The following is a 16277-nucleotide window of genomic DNA, read 5'->3' as shown; positions in this document are numbered from 1 at the left end:
GTAATCTGTATATAGCGGCAAGTAAGTGTCAGTAAATCTATGAATAACTATAAGCGATAATTTTGGTAACAAAACAATTTTAATACACACTAATGAATACTTACCATGTAGATACATATCTATACATTTGACAATTTCATAGGATCTCACACACTTGAAGGGTTAAGGTTAATCCATTATCAACAACTAAGTTATTGATTAGACAGTCTTCTCGATTACCACTGTTCAGTCTCACCTTGTTGACTCTTATATCATACACAATACATAACCTATTATGTGTACAATTAACATTTGTATAATGGTGAGTATACATCAATATATTCGATCAGGTGACCTTTAATCATAACAATTAATCTGTTTCACAGAGAACTTCCCTTTAGGAATCATATGCTTTTAATTAGTCATACACTTGGTTAGTTCTAAGAGTATCTCACTTCTCATTGATTGTTTTTTCTTCACCTATTCTAGTATACTACTAACTGAATTCATCTCACTTTATATTAACGTTACTTTAACTATTGTACATAATCCGTCATTTAAAATAATTAAATGCACATGGCATAATACTTTAAGAGTTTAGTATCTATATAATATCGGTGTTTTGATACACCATAGACACTCTTAAAAAACTACAAAGTAGTTGTTGTGGGCATCATTTGCTCTTTCTCATATTGTTATCTGCCTTCACGACGAGTTGCCATGATACTGCACTACCTCAAATAAGTAACGCTTCACGAATAGAGAAGACTATTGTTACTTATTCTCAGTGAGTACCACCACCCAGACATGTTACAAGGCTATTGGCCTATCATCAGTGGGTGGGCAGGTACCCTAGTATCGCAGGCATGACGGCCCAGTTGTGAAGTTAATCGCACAATATGAGAGATTATGAGAGATGCCAAAAGGTGTATAAGATAATATTTAAAATAATTAAATGCACATGACATAATACTTTAAGAGTTTAGTATCTATATAATATCGGTGTTTTGATTTGAGGTAGTGCAGTATCATGGCAACTCGTCGTGAAGGCAGAGCACAATATGAGAAAGAGCAAATGATGCCCACAACAACTACTTTGTAGTTTTTTAAGAGTGTCTATGGTGTATCAAAACACCGATATTATATAATCCGTCATATACACTCTGCTATTTGTGTTTCTTTGGGTACACAAAGTATATGTGTATAATTGTAATCAATTTGTTAGTTGTTCTCTCCTTATAGGCAGATGTTTACCATTATCCTTCCACTCTAAAGCTCTTTATTATTTCGTTTCATTAGGGCTTTGATTACACTAAAAAAACTCCCCTTCTCCATACCGCTTTTTTTTTTTTTTTTAGAATTTGATCCCCCTTTTTCTCTAAGAATTACTTTTCACATTCCTAATTAGTTACGCTTTATATTAGGGAGTGATCGACAACGTATTTGATGGACAACTTCACCAGAGTACTGCACTGCTACATTCCTGGTGTATGATTCAGCATACCCTCAGGCGTGACCAAGATTCTTTCCCACTAGCCCGGATTTTGTTGCTTTTGTGTGATACACTTAACAATTAAAATGATTTGCATTAATTTACTCATTTAATTCAATTATTACCTTTATCACTAATTTTTTTTATTTCGTTAATTTTACATAAGTCGTACTGCAATTGTATATAAATTTCTCCCCCCTCTTTTTCGTAGTCCAATGTTTCGTCTAATTCTCTAACAGACCAACATGTAAGTCAATATCTTACAACTGTACTAATCATTCGATTATGCCATCACTAGAATAACAGTAACAAGTCTTTGTACAAAATTACCAGTTTAAATGGGGGGGGGGAACCTTTAGCCCATCCACCAGGTCAGAGGAGTCTACAATTAATGATTTTAGCAGTTAACTTAGGTTTACTGCACGCTCCCGGAGTTCAGAATTGCTTGTATTAGCGGGGATGAGGAATGAAGCTCCCTCAACGACAGGAATCACATCCTCCCTCCTCTGCATAACGGGTGGACTTTGTTTTTACTTCAAGCATTTCCATCTAATAGTGGCGAATTCTTGCATTTCTGGACAAATCATAAGGTAAAATAATCCTATGCAAACTAAAACACCAATACTATTCACTGTCACAGACTTGTCGAAATCATGATTCAACATCATGACTCAACAAATGCACCCAACTTGAAGGAACTAGTTTGACAGGACTAAATTAACTTTATTCAATAAATAGGGTTTTTTTTTTTTTTTGTAATTGATTTGATCTTTAAAAGGTGCTTACTTTGACAGTTTATTTAAATCTTTACTTAAACATAAAATGGTTTCAGCTGGGAAATGCATGTATAAAGTGTCACAGATGTCTTTACTGATAAGAAAGCCGTCACCGTTGATTCACCAGCGAGTTACAGCATTTTTCCATGCACTGAACACTCCTTCGCATGTATGCAGAACTTGCTCTAGCTGATGGCTGTTCTTTCTGAGTACAGTACTGTACTAAATCAATGAGCGCATACTTATTTTGCTCGCGGCCCCTTTATTAAATATAAAATTGACGCTACCCCTCAATGTAAACCCCGAGGTAGTATGGTCAGATTTTTAAAGAAGAAAAATGGCATTTTATAAATTATGTAGTAAAAAATTTTATTCGAGTACCGAGAAAGGAATAAAAAAAGTGTTTCCATTTTAATTTACATATTAAAATAATTTAGTATTTTAATCGAATATAGCAAAAATAACAAATCAAATTCTTATTCTTCAATTAAGATCACAAAATAATAAAAAAAATTTACAATTACAAAACAAAACCATTAATGAGAAGAACGAGCCTGGATAACCGGTAATATTTGGTCCATATTTGACACAATGTTTGAAATTACTAATCTCGTGTTATTTTCTGGATCAAGTCCGGAAAGCTTTTTTTGTTTTTATAGCTCTTAATTTTGAGAAACCAACCTCACATAAATATGTAGACCCGAAAGGTAGCAATGTTTGTATCGCCGTTTTCGATAATTGTGGTACTCGTCTCGAAGAGAAAGTCACAATTTTTTCCCAAACAGTCTTGAAAAGAGCACGTAATGCTTGGTCAGACAACAAGATCTTTTTGCTGAATGGTAATTTCGGGGCATTAAGAAATATCAAAAGCAAAAAGGATCACGAATCCAATAACTTTTTTTCTGAAGATACATTATATCATTTGGAAAAATTCTTAATTAGCATTGTCAGGTGGGTGGCAATTATATCCCTAAATTGCAAAATGTCAATATTATAACAAAATCAGAAAAGCATGGGAATATTTCAGTATTATTACGCACAAATGCAGGTTTCCAAAAGATTAAGCTTCCCTTTGAAAGTTTCAATGTTATCACTGACTATTAATATTTGTTCCCTGTCCTTGAAGACTTAAATTTAAATCATTAAGTTTTTCAAATATATCAGCAAGGGAACTAAGTTTTCCAAGCCATTGTTGATTTGTAAACAACTGAGCAAGGTTCTGATTTTTATCCGATAAAAACAAAACTTCATGTTTGAGGTCAAAAAGACGTCGCAACTCTTTACTACTGAAAAACCACCTCACTTTCGTATATAAAAGAAGCGTTTCATCCAGTTTCATTACAACAAAGCATTGTGCAAAGTCTGCTATTTAAGCCTCTAGTTTTTAAGCTGATCACACTTATCGCATCTTTCAAAACTTTGTGCAAATCAGTTTGCATTTCCTTTGCTACTAATGCTTCCCCCTATGTGTAATGCAATGATTCAAAACTATATTTGGAGCAATTTCGTTTACTTTGCCTTTTAAACCTTTATTTTATCCCGTTAATGCAGCCCCACCATCAGTACAAATCGCAAAGAAGTTGTTTCACATTAGATTATGTTTGAAAGAAAATATTTATAACATCAGAAATGTTCTCGCCCGTCGATTTCCCTTCCAAAACTTTGCAAAATAGAAAATTATCTAAAATATCTCCCTCGCAGCAGTATCTCACATATACAATAAGTTGAGCAAGGTTTTAAATATCTGTGAATTCATCTAACTGTATTGTAAAAATTGGACTTTCTCTCAATCGATTTAATAAATTGAATTATGTTGTCCCCGATAAATGCAAGACTGTCTCTGGATAGAGACATGGTATTAAATCGTTGCTGTGCTTTTCTCCATGCATAATTGAAATCATTTTATAGCAGCAGGGAGAACATGAGATTCAGCAATAGTATGCGATTTCAAATTTTTTTTTCATATTAAATTTAAAACATGCAATAGCAACAGACTGTTGCTATTTACTGCCACCGCACCTCTGGCCTTTAGGCAATTTCAGAAATCTTTGCTGTCGGAAGCACGAATTAAGAGCTAAAGGGATTACGGTTCAGCATTTGAGTAGTAATGAGAAGTCACACTAGTCAGCTGCTTTCTGTGTACCAATAGCTAGTGAGCAAATTAAGGCGTATTACCCACAAGGGCAATAAGTAAGTAAGCACCTGAATCACACGTGAAACCACCCTAAAAAATAAAGATTGGCAATAGGGTGCATTCGTATCTCACACTTCGTTCGAGTAGTAAGGTCTCTATACCTACAGTATTGAAAATGTAATTTGAACAGGTTTTTTAGCGTTTATGTACACAAAAACAAATTTCATTTAAAAATTGCCGCAACCCCTCTGGGAGTCGCGCCCATAGTTTGAGCACCACTGTACTAGATGCAGGAGTGAGGCAACTCCTTAAATATGTATATATATATCTAACTGAGGAGAGCCTCGGAGACAAGTGTCAAATTGTTTTGCCGGGTGACATTATCACAAGTCTGATTCCAGATCTTTCACCGCAAAAAGCTCATGGCATTCAATTGTAAAGTAAACCGGAATTGTATTCTGTAATAAAGACGGATGCAACAGAACCAAAGTATGTCTGGCGGGTGTCAAAACAGACGATGCCATTAACCATTTATTTTTAATAACATAATCATATACTGAATGGTATATGTGGTCTATGTAGGTACTAATGACTTAAGACAAAACGAACTGATGGTGAAGAAATACGGTCATGCTGGAAAAAAATCATTCCAGAAGGGATAAGATCCATTAGGTTCAAGTCTTGGGCAAAACGAAAGTCAAGTTCTGTCGACAGCAGTTTTATCGGTGTAATTTTTCTAAAAAAAAAAAAAAAAGAAAGAAAGAAAGAAACCACTTTTATAGTGAAAAATTCGTTCCCGTCTATCCGTCATATTGTTCGTTCATATATATATATAAATAAATAAATAAATAAATAAATAATAATAACTGCCAGCTCTATTGATCCGATTTCGATGAAATTTGGAAAGATCAACATATCTTTCTAAGAGCCAAATATAAAATTATGAAAATCCGTCCACTGGGAGTCGAAGTATTACATGCGAGTGAACGGACGGAAATGGTGAAGATAATTTGCGCTTTCCTAAAAATCATTAGCGACATTAGTTTATAAAAAGCACCAAGCCTAGACTAGCTGCTAGAAACTGGTAACCTAGCAGAATAGTAACTATAAATTTCGAGCTCTTCCGTCAGCTTTTGTGGAGCGGACCTCGTAATCTTTCATATGAAACCAGTTATTGACTCCTCGCAGCGGGACTTGGCGGTAAGGTAGTTTTGCCACTACTACGTCCTAGGCTAATGATGCAATCGGCGCCTTCTCTCCCACGAACATCTACATGTAAGCTGAGGCTGTTCTTGGATCCTTTAGCACCATTGATCCCACAGAGTAAACATAGCACACTGTAGTCTGGAGAACCATAATCTATACATCATAATTCAGACTGTTTAACAACAGAAGTCTGTTGGAAAAGAGTCCCCATTATGTAAAGGAAAATTTGTCGCCTCCTACCCGGAGTGCAGAGTGTCAATATCTAAGGGCCGTTGTTTACTGGAATCGCAAAAACCAATTAAGATGACCCACATACATCACTCACTATAATTAAATCCATAGAAATTTAATTGCAAAACAGTGTCCACTAAAATTAGGTGGACGGCAATGCTGATATAGCTTTAAACTTGACTAACAAATGCGTATTTCTCATTAGACAATACAGTTTTAAACGTATCGCATAACGTGAAATTTCATTATCTATTACAGTTGAATTAATCAATAACAACCCGCATTTACTCTCACTGGTTGGTATAAATGATTTCACAGAAATCATCTCTGGCACGAGGGATACCTTCATTCCACGTAGAGACTGAGAAATTTTCGTAAATTATCCATTAGGACGTCTCTCAAGGTCAGGAAGATAACTGTATGCAGAATTATCTGGAGCTTATCGCGAGAGATGGGGAAAGGAGATCATTTTACAATCAAAAGAATTAACGCAATTCGCAGCTTGAGTTACAGCATAAGATACTGTAGGCGTATACTTTTTCTCTGTGTACTCTATATACAATTGTTTAATTAATTTATATATATATATATATATATATATATATATATATATATATATATTTTTTTTTTTTTATCACCTACTGTTATTTTATTTTGGTAACTATGTTACCCTTGGGCCTCTGACTGCGTATACTGGTCCAGGAATTTTGGGTTAACTAGTATAGAGTGAGACAACTGACAAAACACAAGTAGTTAATTGTAACATGTTTAATACAAGGGTTCAAACTCACGTACATACAAATTTTCAACCAATTGTCCAATACAGGCAAACTCCACAGGAATGTACCGTTACAAAAGTTCTTTACTAAATCTAATTACCACGAAGAATAATTTACAGTTCTTTTAAGAACTCAGTTGGGTTTTATCCTTCCACTTTACTGGTTAATCATGTCCTTCGCAGCTAGGAGTACAGAATGCCTTATATTTTATTCTCTTCTCCCCAGGGACTATTACTTGGCTAGGTATAACAATACTTACAATTTATTCTTCCCTTCTCCAGATTGGGCCAGCTCCTTGAGTTCTGGGCGACTTTCTAGTATGCTCTTCAAATCGGGTTCCTTTGTTCTGTACCAAAAAACTCACCGACCGACTCACTATAATACGGCCTACTCACTCTAAAACCACCAACTCACTCTAAACCGACCAACAACTACCTTTTTTTCCCGCCGAACAAATCCTTATGTCCTTTCGTACTAAATTCTCCCCCTATCCCTTATTTTAATATAATCCCTGATTAGTTCTATCGTCCTTGACCTTCTCCGTATATTTCTCCTGGTTCGGATCATTTCAGGGAAATTTAACTTGACCTTTTTGTAGGTCTAAGTTCACCCTCCTTCTGGAAATTTTGTCTTGCCCTTAAACATTTTCCTAACGATTTAATCCTATCTTAATTGTACTTTGCGTGTATAATTAATTGTTCACCGGATCAGTCTAATTTGCAAGAATATTCCGATGTTAAATGAATATTATCACTTTATTTATTTATTTATTAATTTTTTTTATAAGCCAAAGCTTACAATACATTAAGCGGCTACGAGAGAAGAATTTAAAATACGGTAACCATCTTGCGTTAAGAAAGAACGATGTCTAGAAAATCTCAGAGATAATTGGCCATCATAAACTATGTGGGTCTAGTGCAAAAACGGATCGCGTTATTCTTTGAAGAATTTCCGGCTCTACGTGAGCCGGAGATTCTTCAAAGTATTTTAAGCATTTGAATGTACGTGACGATTTTGTATATCTGAAGGTCATACTGACGATAAATCGAGGTTATTTTGAGATTTAGAAAGGAGAGAAAATGACAAGCCGTTTTTTTACAAATATTAAATTTATAAATAAGCAAAGGTTGATTTGTAGACTGAATTATGAAAGGCAGTTCTTTTGAGCTTTAATAAACTTCACTAAACGCTCACTGAAAAGAGGTGTAGGCTTAGTTGAACCTACAGACATTTCCCCTAGAAGATTGAGTTGTTTGAATTCGGTCATTCCTGCAAAAAATCACCCGGAAAACTGACAGCAAAAGCTTTCCAGTATTTAAAGAACTAATGTGATTCAGAGCAAGAATAGGTTCTGTATCAGAAGCGTATTCCGGCAGAATTGTTAAGGATGGCAGATAACTACAGCACTGGGGCATTCAATGGGAATGCTTTTCTTTCGGGGGGGGGGGTTTCCCCAACATGGTATAAAATACACCTACTTACAAAAAAAATTGGTGTATATTTAACGAAATTAAGTTTATAGTAATTTTAGAGGTGGAAAAAATCCAGTACATTGTGAATTTAAGAACTGTTCAATATACTCACAAAAGAGAAGACTGTTTTAATAAAAGCTTAATGTTTTGAAGATTCTTCTAGCTGAATTTTGAAATAGTTTCAATTATCAGAGTAGATCTCGTCAGATTCAGTTCATCTCAAAATATTTTGGCTGACTTTACTATCCGGTACCCCTGAGCGTGGCCGACGAACAGTCGAAGTGGAGGATGTGATTGGTTCTGTCGAAGTGAAGGGCGTGATAAGTTACAGGGAAAGGCTGCGTGACGAACAGTAGGTCAAGTGAAGAATGCGAACAGAAAAATAAATGCAATTAGAAGGGATCAAAAAAAAAAAAAAAAAAAAAGGGTCATGTTTTTAATCGAAAAAGTTAACTAGGCCACAATTCGAGACGGATTCAAGCAAAAGGGGTGTTTTTTTTAAAATAGATTTTCGTTTTAATTTATCAGTTTGTCCCTCTCTTCAACCATTACTATCATGTTTTTCGCAATTAGTCGAAAGTATGTCTAAGCATCTCCAATTGGCCTGCACAATCACCAGACTTAAACGTTGAGCCACTATGGGCTGGTATTTGGTTGGAGGAGAATGAGAAGTAGATTCTCCACCTTCATCGCTCATGGAACTTGAAACCATGAAGGAATGTTAGACCATGAAGAATGGTCCGACATTCCTCTTCAATATTTATTTAAATCTATTTCACGTAGAATAGAAACTGTTTTAATAAAAGGCCATATTATTTAAACATCATATTACTGCATACCTCTAACTCTTATCACAGATGTTCCCATTATTTTGTCTACCTCTTGTAATTATTCTCAAAACTAGGAAGAAACAGCTTTAAGAAATGGTCTGTCGTAAAATTTCGGTAAGTTCTACATTTATGACCATAAAATTCCGTTTCCATAACTACTTATTTTTTGAAAAACCAAAATTTCTCCGTGTAATGCCAACTTTTATTTGATGACTTTGAAAGAATACACTCTTTGAATAAATTCAAATAAAGCAGTAGAATATTGTAAATTGTTAATAAAGGGTAATCTTATTAAATTATAATATAACAGTTTTAACACAAGGGTAAGCTTGAGGAATATACTGCAGGACCACATGGGGAGTGCTTTCCCACGTAGGATCACCTGATGCGACCAATCCAGTACACGAATGCACAAATTAAGCAGTGTTCGGGCGAATATCGAGACAAATGTGGCCGGAAATTAAGCTGACGCGATCAGTGAAAACAAAGGCGCTCGACCCTACCCTAGTTCAGGTGTGGTTCCTTTTGTCGAAAAGGGGACAAAATGAACACCATTGATAGGGAGCAAATAAAACTGAATGAAATAGACTACTACGTATAAATGAATTAAATGAAGTGAGAAAATTTTATCTCACTTAATTTATTTTAATTAGACAACCATAGAATGGAAGGTGCACTTTCCTTTCTTAGAAAAATTTTTAAAGCCCATAACTTAGTTTTTAAATTTATAATCCCCGTAAGTTATTAGAATCTCATAACCACTATGCACGTGGCAAAACTACAACCAACTAAGCGGATTACTATGAGGTGAGTGCTGAAAAATTAAGCTAAGCTATATCCACGATCTAGTCATTACATCACAGCACTAAGGATTCTTTAAAATATCATCAAACCTGGTCAGTTGTCTATAATAGTACATTACAGTAATTATCTTCTGGTTAATTGAATTTATAAAAACTATTGACAGAAAAGGTAGGATTGTTTGCTAATTATGTACGCATATAAATGTAATTATATTTACGAGACTTAAGGCAGTCTAGATTTCAGTGAAAGAATCGGTAAGAAAATTGCGCAGGACTTTGCTATTAAGACTGTCAGATTTCATTTTGTTTATTGTATAAATATTGATGAGATGTAACTAAACAGAGACAGTATGTGTTACTTGAATAGAAATAAGACATGTTTAAGGTGACGGATGCAAAATTGTCAAATTTTTTTTTTTTAGATAATGTGTGTATAGTAATATGTGGTTTATTAAATTTGTTATTTTAGCAAGGTGTGGTTGATCTTTGAATGTTTTACACACCCTCTAGTATGAGGTTTTCAGGCCTAAAAATTCGTAGCAAGGACAGTCACGCATTTAATGTCCAAAGCTTGTTTAGAACCATTCAAAAGAATCCCGCGCCAGCAAAGCTGGCACCAGCACAGCAAAAGACGAAGGAAATAAGAAAATAGCATTATAGGGGGGTGGGACGAAGTACGATAAAGGAAACTGCTCGACCATGTCTTTATCCAGTGCTGTCCAATGAAGCCCACAAGGTGTAGTCTTCAGTTAAACAGCAGCAATAAAGTTATCCAATGCAAAATTCTAGACGTAAATCTGTTTATCTGGAGTGGTATCATTAATTGATGGCGGTAATCACTGTACAGAGGACGGATTGAGATTCATACTCTTAAATAAAGGATGAGCCAGAAAAACTCCTTGGCGTGTTCTTGAAAAACCAGCAAAATTTTTGATGGCATCAGGACGACAGAAGAGGCAACGGGTTGTAGTTTCATTTACGATGTGTTTTCAATTTGATTGCTTGCATTGACATTGAGGTTGAAATGCCTTCCTACGATTAAAAGCAGAATTACAGAAGGTTTGAAGGGCCTGGAAATTATTGATAGATACGAGTAGCAACTCGCATCCAGAAAAGTTTGGAACTGTTGCCTTAAGAGCCGATCTAAGGTCCTCGTAAATAGAGCATTCAAAAAAGGACGTGAGAAGAGTCTTCCGGTTGGCCCACATCGATAGGAGACCATGTCGCACATCGTATGGAAAAGTGACAACTGAAAAATTGTCGAATTCGATTTAATATAATAGGAGTAAGCTTGAACTCTACATCCTGGAAAAATTACATATTTATTTATCGGGACCAATTTATATTCCTTAGCACTGTGTTACATTAACACATTAAGAAACGAGGAATCTATATAGAATAACTGAAATACCAATGACGATTTCACCGATTTTAAAAACGCTTGTCAGCATTATTGGAATAACTCAAAGCCGGAAGGCAGTGAAAATGTGAAGTTACACGAAATCAAGATACTGAAGGTTGGAAAAGATAAAACTATCGAAATGAAATCAGCATACATCAAGAAGATGCAAGTTTCAGATTAAATAAAAAAAAAAAAAAATCCATATCCAGGACCTAATTAAAAACAAATCATATCCATAAAAGCTACGAACCGTTTTATGTTTCGGCATTCAAACCTTAAACCTTATTTTGATTAATAAGAGAATTATTGTATTTTTTTAATTAAAAGTACATTTGTGTTTTTTGTTACATTGTCATTTCAAAACATATTAACAAAATACGCTACTTTTGTCAAAACTATTTCAAAATCTTAAGCTTTCTGTACCTTTCCTATATTAAAAATGTCAACTGAAAAAAAAACAAATACAGTAAATAAGAAGTGACAACTCAGTCAGCGTAACAAATCTTTTAGAAAAGGTTTATTGCACCTTAATAAAGCTGGAATTTTTTTTCTAATCTATTATTATCGCCCACAACTGAGATGAAACCTTATCTGTTTTCGCTTTTCTGAAAAATCGCATTTTGAGCGATAGTAGAAATCCTAATAAAAAGTTTGGCGTTAAGCAAATCATGTCCAGTTAATATGTAGGAGATAACCAGTGAGGGTGAAAACCATTTTTTGGTGGATGATGGAAGTAGCGGTTACATTAGAACCGAATTTTTTGGTAATGACGCCTTTGTTTTCTAGAATTCCATCTAGTCTGCCAAATGTTGCCAATAAATCCATCCACACCGAGGATTAGCAATAATTCCGTAGAAATGCCCAGGGGGATATAAAAACCACTAAAGGTGCTGGTCACGTGGTAAAGTGTCCGCAAGAATCTGTAGAGCTGAAATTGATACTGTTCGGCAAACGTGAAGAAGGCCAAGGAGAAAACAACTTCGAATAGTGCATAACTTTGTACAGGATTAGCAAAAATAACCCGAAGCTTCGAAACATTAATAAAATGTTATTAGGCGGTATTCAGTCTTAAAAAAAATTAGCCTCTAAGCCTGGAGCGCTGACTGCTTGTAGGAATTAATCATGGAAAAAAAAATATATCGGCATAACATTTGCTGATGACATTACAATGTCAGTCAGCAGATAAAAGTAAGTCATTAGGATATACACTGCAGAACGTCTCCAGTGGAAGGCCCTTGCTTTAAGCTGATTTCCACTTACCAATACGGTAAAGTTTGTTAGATGACTTCTGATTCACAATAACAAAAGCTCCCCCGAGGCTTACCTCCAGATTATGGGTACACCTTGTCACCGCGTTGCGGGCATGGCCAAATTTTGGACGGATTCAAGCAGAAGAAGCCACTTCCTCCGGAGGTGTACCCATAATCTGAAGTTTAACGATTTCCGAAAACCAAATGTTGCAAAAATTTAATTAGTATTGCTGAATCGAATGATTACGATAAATGAAGGCGAAATCCATCTTATCGCTGTTATCTAATTCAATTAACATTGTCTTTTAGTAGGGCAGAAAATTGTTAACGTAATCCCGGAATATGTCGATAAAATTCATAATTAAAATAATCTGACCATTTTCTAAATACCAACAATCTTGGCTCCTTTCGTGTCTGCAGGAAATGAAGATCCTGTTCGGGGAATAGTCCAATGGTGAGAGAACTAATTGATTAACAATAAATTAAAGAGCTGTTGTCTACATAACTCGCGGCTCGCCTTAGATGTAGACAAGCTTATTTGATGATTGTTATGCGCATGCCTGTTGTGAGTCAAGTTGGCTGATCAGGGCAGTTGGGAAACCACTGCTGATTCAACAACCAGCACCTCTTTTTGATTACAATAGCTTAAATGGAAAAGTCCTGCAGTCTCCTTGCTTAGATACGACGAACAATCTTTGTAAAATAGCCTTCACTCAATTCAATATTCTGGCGCTAATGGAAAATAACACCAATGAGTTTGTAATTATTAAATGTTTTTAAATGAAGGGCTACGGCGAAGATTGCGAGCGGGGGATCGGCTATTATGAAGACAAAGAAATGAATGGATATGGCGACAAAACGCGAAAGCTGGGATGCTCTGCTTTAAGCCCGGAAACAGGTCTACAGAACACGCGACAATTCGTATCTGTCTGTCGTGTGACCAACTAAAGTACGTTAATAAACTTCCGCCTGAACTCTCCACGAGTAAATTTTGCCAAACTGCGGCGAGAGGACATTGAACGGAGAAGAAAGTTTTTGTTAAAGTTGTCAGATGACATTCCAACAGCAGCAGAGGTCTAGACAGACACGCCGCTTTACGTCACGCGAAAGCTATCATTGAAACTAACCAATTTAGGCCTAAGTGAGAGACAATGGGTGGGGGGGGGGGTCATCACAGCCAGTTACTTTTACCTTGCTGCCAATAAACAAAACTGACAATGGGGATGGGGCAAGCAGCTTGCCCAAAGCGATCGTTGGACCTCGCCTTTTAACTTTTCTTAAGACTGCGAACATATAATAATCCCTATACTACATAATAGGGTCGTGCAAAGGTACTTGGGAGGCTTGGATGCAAAATGGGTCAAGGGACCTCATTTATGTGGAGACTGTCTCCCTCGATTATGGCACAATAGATCGGGGCCCTGGTGCGGCGAAACATTGCTTCCATAACTTGGACAAACAGAAAGGGCGAATGAAATTTTCTCCTTTTAAACGAATGGATTTTCTTGTTTTCAAAGTGCTGAAAACATTCAAAACTCGATAATGGCTGCATTCTGCTACCGAGAGCCAGCTGTAACTGTTAAAATTTGAATACAGAAATAAAGATTCTAAAAGTAAGTTTAGCTTAACTTAGAAAAAGAAAGTTTTACTTACATTGTCGGGCATCACTCGAAATTACATCAGTCGGCCCTATTTAGAAACCAAGTCGTTTTGAGTAGTTTCCAATTACTGTACCGAACACTCCACAATTTCGAGCAGTCATCGAATAACTTGCAGAAACTAAAGCAAACCATGTGTACGGTGCATTATCACTGACGTACACGACAAGTGACTGCGTACGTTAATTACGTTCAAGAGGATTCGACGCAGGAAATACACTTGGTTAAGCGGCTGCCCACTGCGTAGCCACCCCAGGAAGGCAGGGCGCACAATTTGACTACAATGAGGCCAGCAGGCAACGCTTGCGCCATTTGGAATCTCCAGACAATACTTATTTTTTAAATTTGATTGCAAGGATGAATTCGGGCACTTTATTCAATTACTTAATGTAAATAAGAAATTGAAATTTCTAGAGAGAAGAGGAAACGAAATGTTAAGCTCAACGACAGCAGAACACAGAACTGTACAACAGGCTGGCTAAAGACATCTCGCGCATGACAACTCAAACTAAAAAGTACCAATTAAAGCGTACAATAAGTGCCAATATATTAAGCATTCGCAATAAGCTTAACTTCTAGAGCTGCCTATAATCAGCTGCTTTTCTAAACTGCATGAGAAGTATGGCGAGAAGGAACCTACCTGTAGCTGGCGGTTGTACACTCCGCTTCGCTTTCTCATCCGGTCAGCAGCGGGTCCACCTGACCGCTTTCCCAATATTTAAACTGCGAACGAACTTTGGAATTGTCCAAGGCGAACCTTTGTCCGCAGGGACAGCGGGATCGCACACGAATTGACATACACACACACAAGGAGAAATGAGTGCGAATGCAGTGATAAACCTTCCCTCCCCACAACAACACGAGCTAAATATGCTCGGAGAAACAATACTGAAGGTCGTCTTTAACGCTGCCTGCCCGCAAATCGCCGTTTCATCCGCACATTCCTTCCATCCGCTATCGATTCCGATCGTTGCAGCTTCAATGGCAAAGGATTGCGAGCAGCAGGCGTTCGATAGTTCTGTAACTTCCTCCCACATGGGCAGAGGCAAACGACCAATGCACCGCTCCCCGGAGTAGGAGGCAAATGGAGCACCGGCGGCAATAAAGGCAAGTCTGGCGTCTCTCCTCCCCCTCCCTCTCTAAGAATGAGCGAGACCCAAAGCGTCACTGCATCTGTGCGTCTCCTTGTGCGAGAAGAAATGAACGCAGCCGTTAAGCCGAGGCATAGAGAGAGAGAGGAATGTCGAATCTCTACGAAAAAGAAACTCCTCCGCCATCGAAAGGAAGGAATTATGGAGTTTGAAGATTGATCACGTGATTATGTGCGCTCAATGAAGCGTTCATTCAGGGTTGGAAGTAGTGATTAGAGAGACTTCGTCTTAAATATGAATGAGAGATGGCTTAGCAGTTTCCGACTAACCACTCTTGCTCGACACATATGCGATTGGATTGAACAATAACAACGTTCCATCATTCATTATGAATCTCCTCCTTCCTCCCTTATTATTCTGTTTACTTGAGGGGATACGCGTGGGGGAAAGCGCATAATAAATTTCTTAGTCTTATTCAAACAACAGGAACTGATACATCACCATTCCTGGGGGCGTGTACTCACACGAAAAGTCGAAACCTAAATTACTCACTTGTATCGGAAAGAAATTCTCATCGCTAAAGATGTTTTATGAACATCAAACCATTTCTACAACTACTACGCAATCCAATTTTTGTTAGACGCGTAGAAACTGTTCAGCCAATTGAATGTGAGAACAATATTCATTTATAAAATCCGTGAATAACTCACGAGTCGCTCGTGTTTTTACTGTTTGAAATAACCGCTATCAGTGTGGGGGGGGGGGAGAATTACCAGCTAATTTTCATTATCAGGAAGGCTTGGTCATGTCAGACCTTGCATTTCTACAGGTAGAACAGAAAAACTGCACTAAAAAAAAGTATGAATAATCTCGTAAAACTTACAAATATTATGTATATTGCTACAGTTCAATGCTTAAACTGGAAAATTCGGTATTGAGCAGTTCAGACGCACGTTTCAATGAACATTTACATCTGTAGTCATTTATAATGACTAAAAGGTAGTGCAAGTGGTTACAAATATAAATAACATTCAGTTTGGTAGCTGCAAATAAACGAAGAGTCACAGCAAGTGCTATCGCGTACTGTAATGTCAACTTTAAATGCATACTTAGTACGCTATCAGAGAGAGAGAATATCGATGAATGCGCTCCACAGACAAAAATACTTTTGGAA

The 16277-nt window shown here is 36.7% G+C and overlaps 1 protein-coding gene across 6 annotated transcripts in view; it reads right to left on the bottom strand.

Moving 5' to 3' along the window:
- Positions 1–16277, bottom strand: part of LOC150083064 (uncharacterized) — a 61983-nt gene that overhangs the window by 39163 nt on the left and 6543 nt on the right. For 2 of the 6 annotated variants that reach the window (XM_090377760.1, XM_090377764.1), the window contains exon 1: positions 14653–15133. The exons of 2 other annotated variants lie outside the window; for them this stretch is intronic. Coding sequence is in view for 1 of the 4 variants with exons in the window: in XM_090377759.1 (XP_090233885.1) it covers positions 14008–14009 (2 nt within the window). In the remaining 3 variants the exon portion in view is untranslated. Of the gene's footprint in view, positions 1–14007; positions 14322–14652; positions 15134–16277 lie in introns of those variants that run through there. 2 more of the 6 variants (XM_090377759.1, XM_090377763.1) reach the window with 2 other exon arrangements.

The sequence above is a fragment of the Mastigoproctus giganteus genome, chromosome 7, assembly GCF_048544385.1.
Source record: "Mastigoproctus giganteus isolate SK-2022 chromosome 7, ASM4854438v1, whole genome shotgun sequence".
NCBI lineage: Eukaryota > Metazoa > Arthropoda > Arachnida > Uropygi > Thelyphonidae > Mastigoproctus > Mastigoproctus giganteus.
The sequence above is the reverse complement of the archived record's forward strand: the minus strand, read 5'-3'. Positions and strand labels throughout refer to the sequence as shown.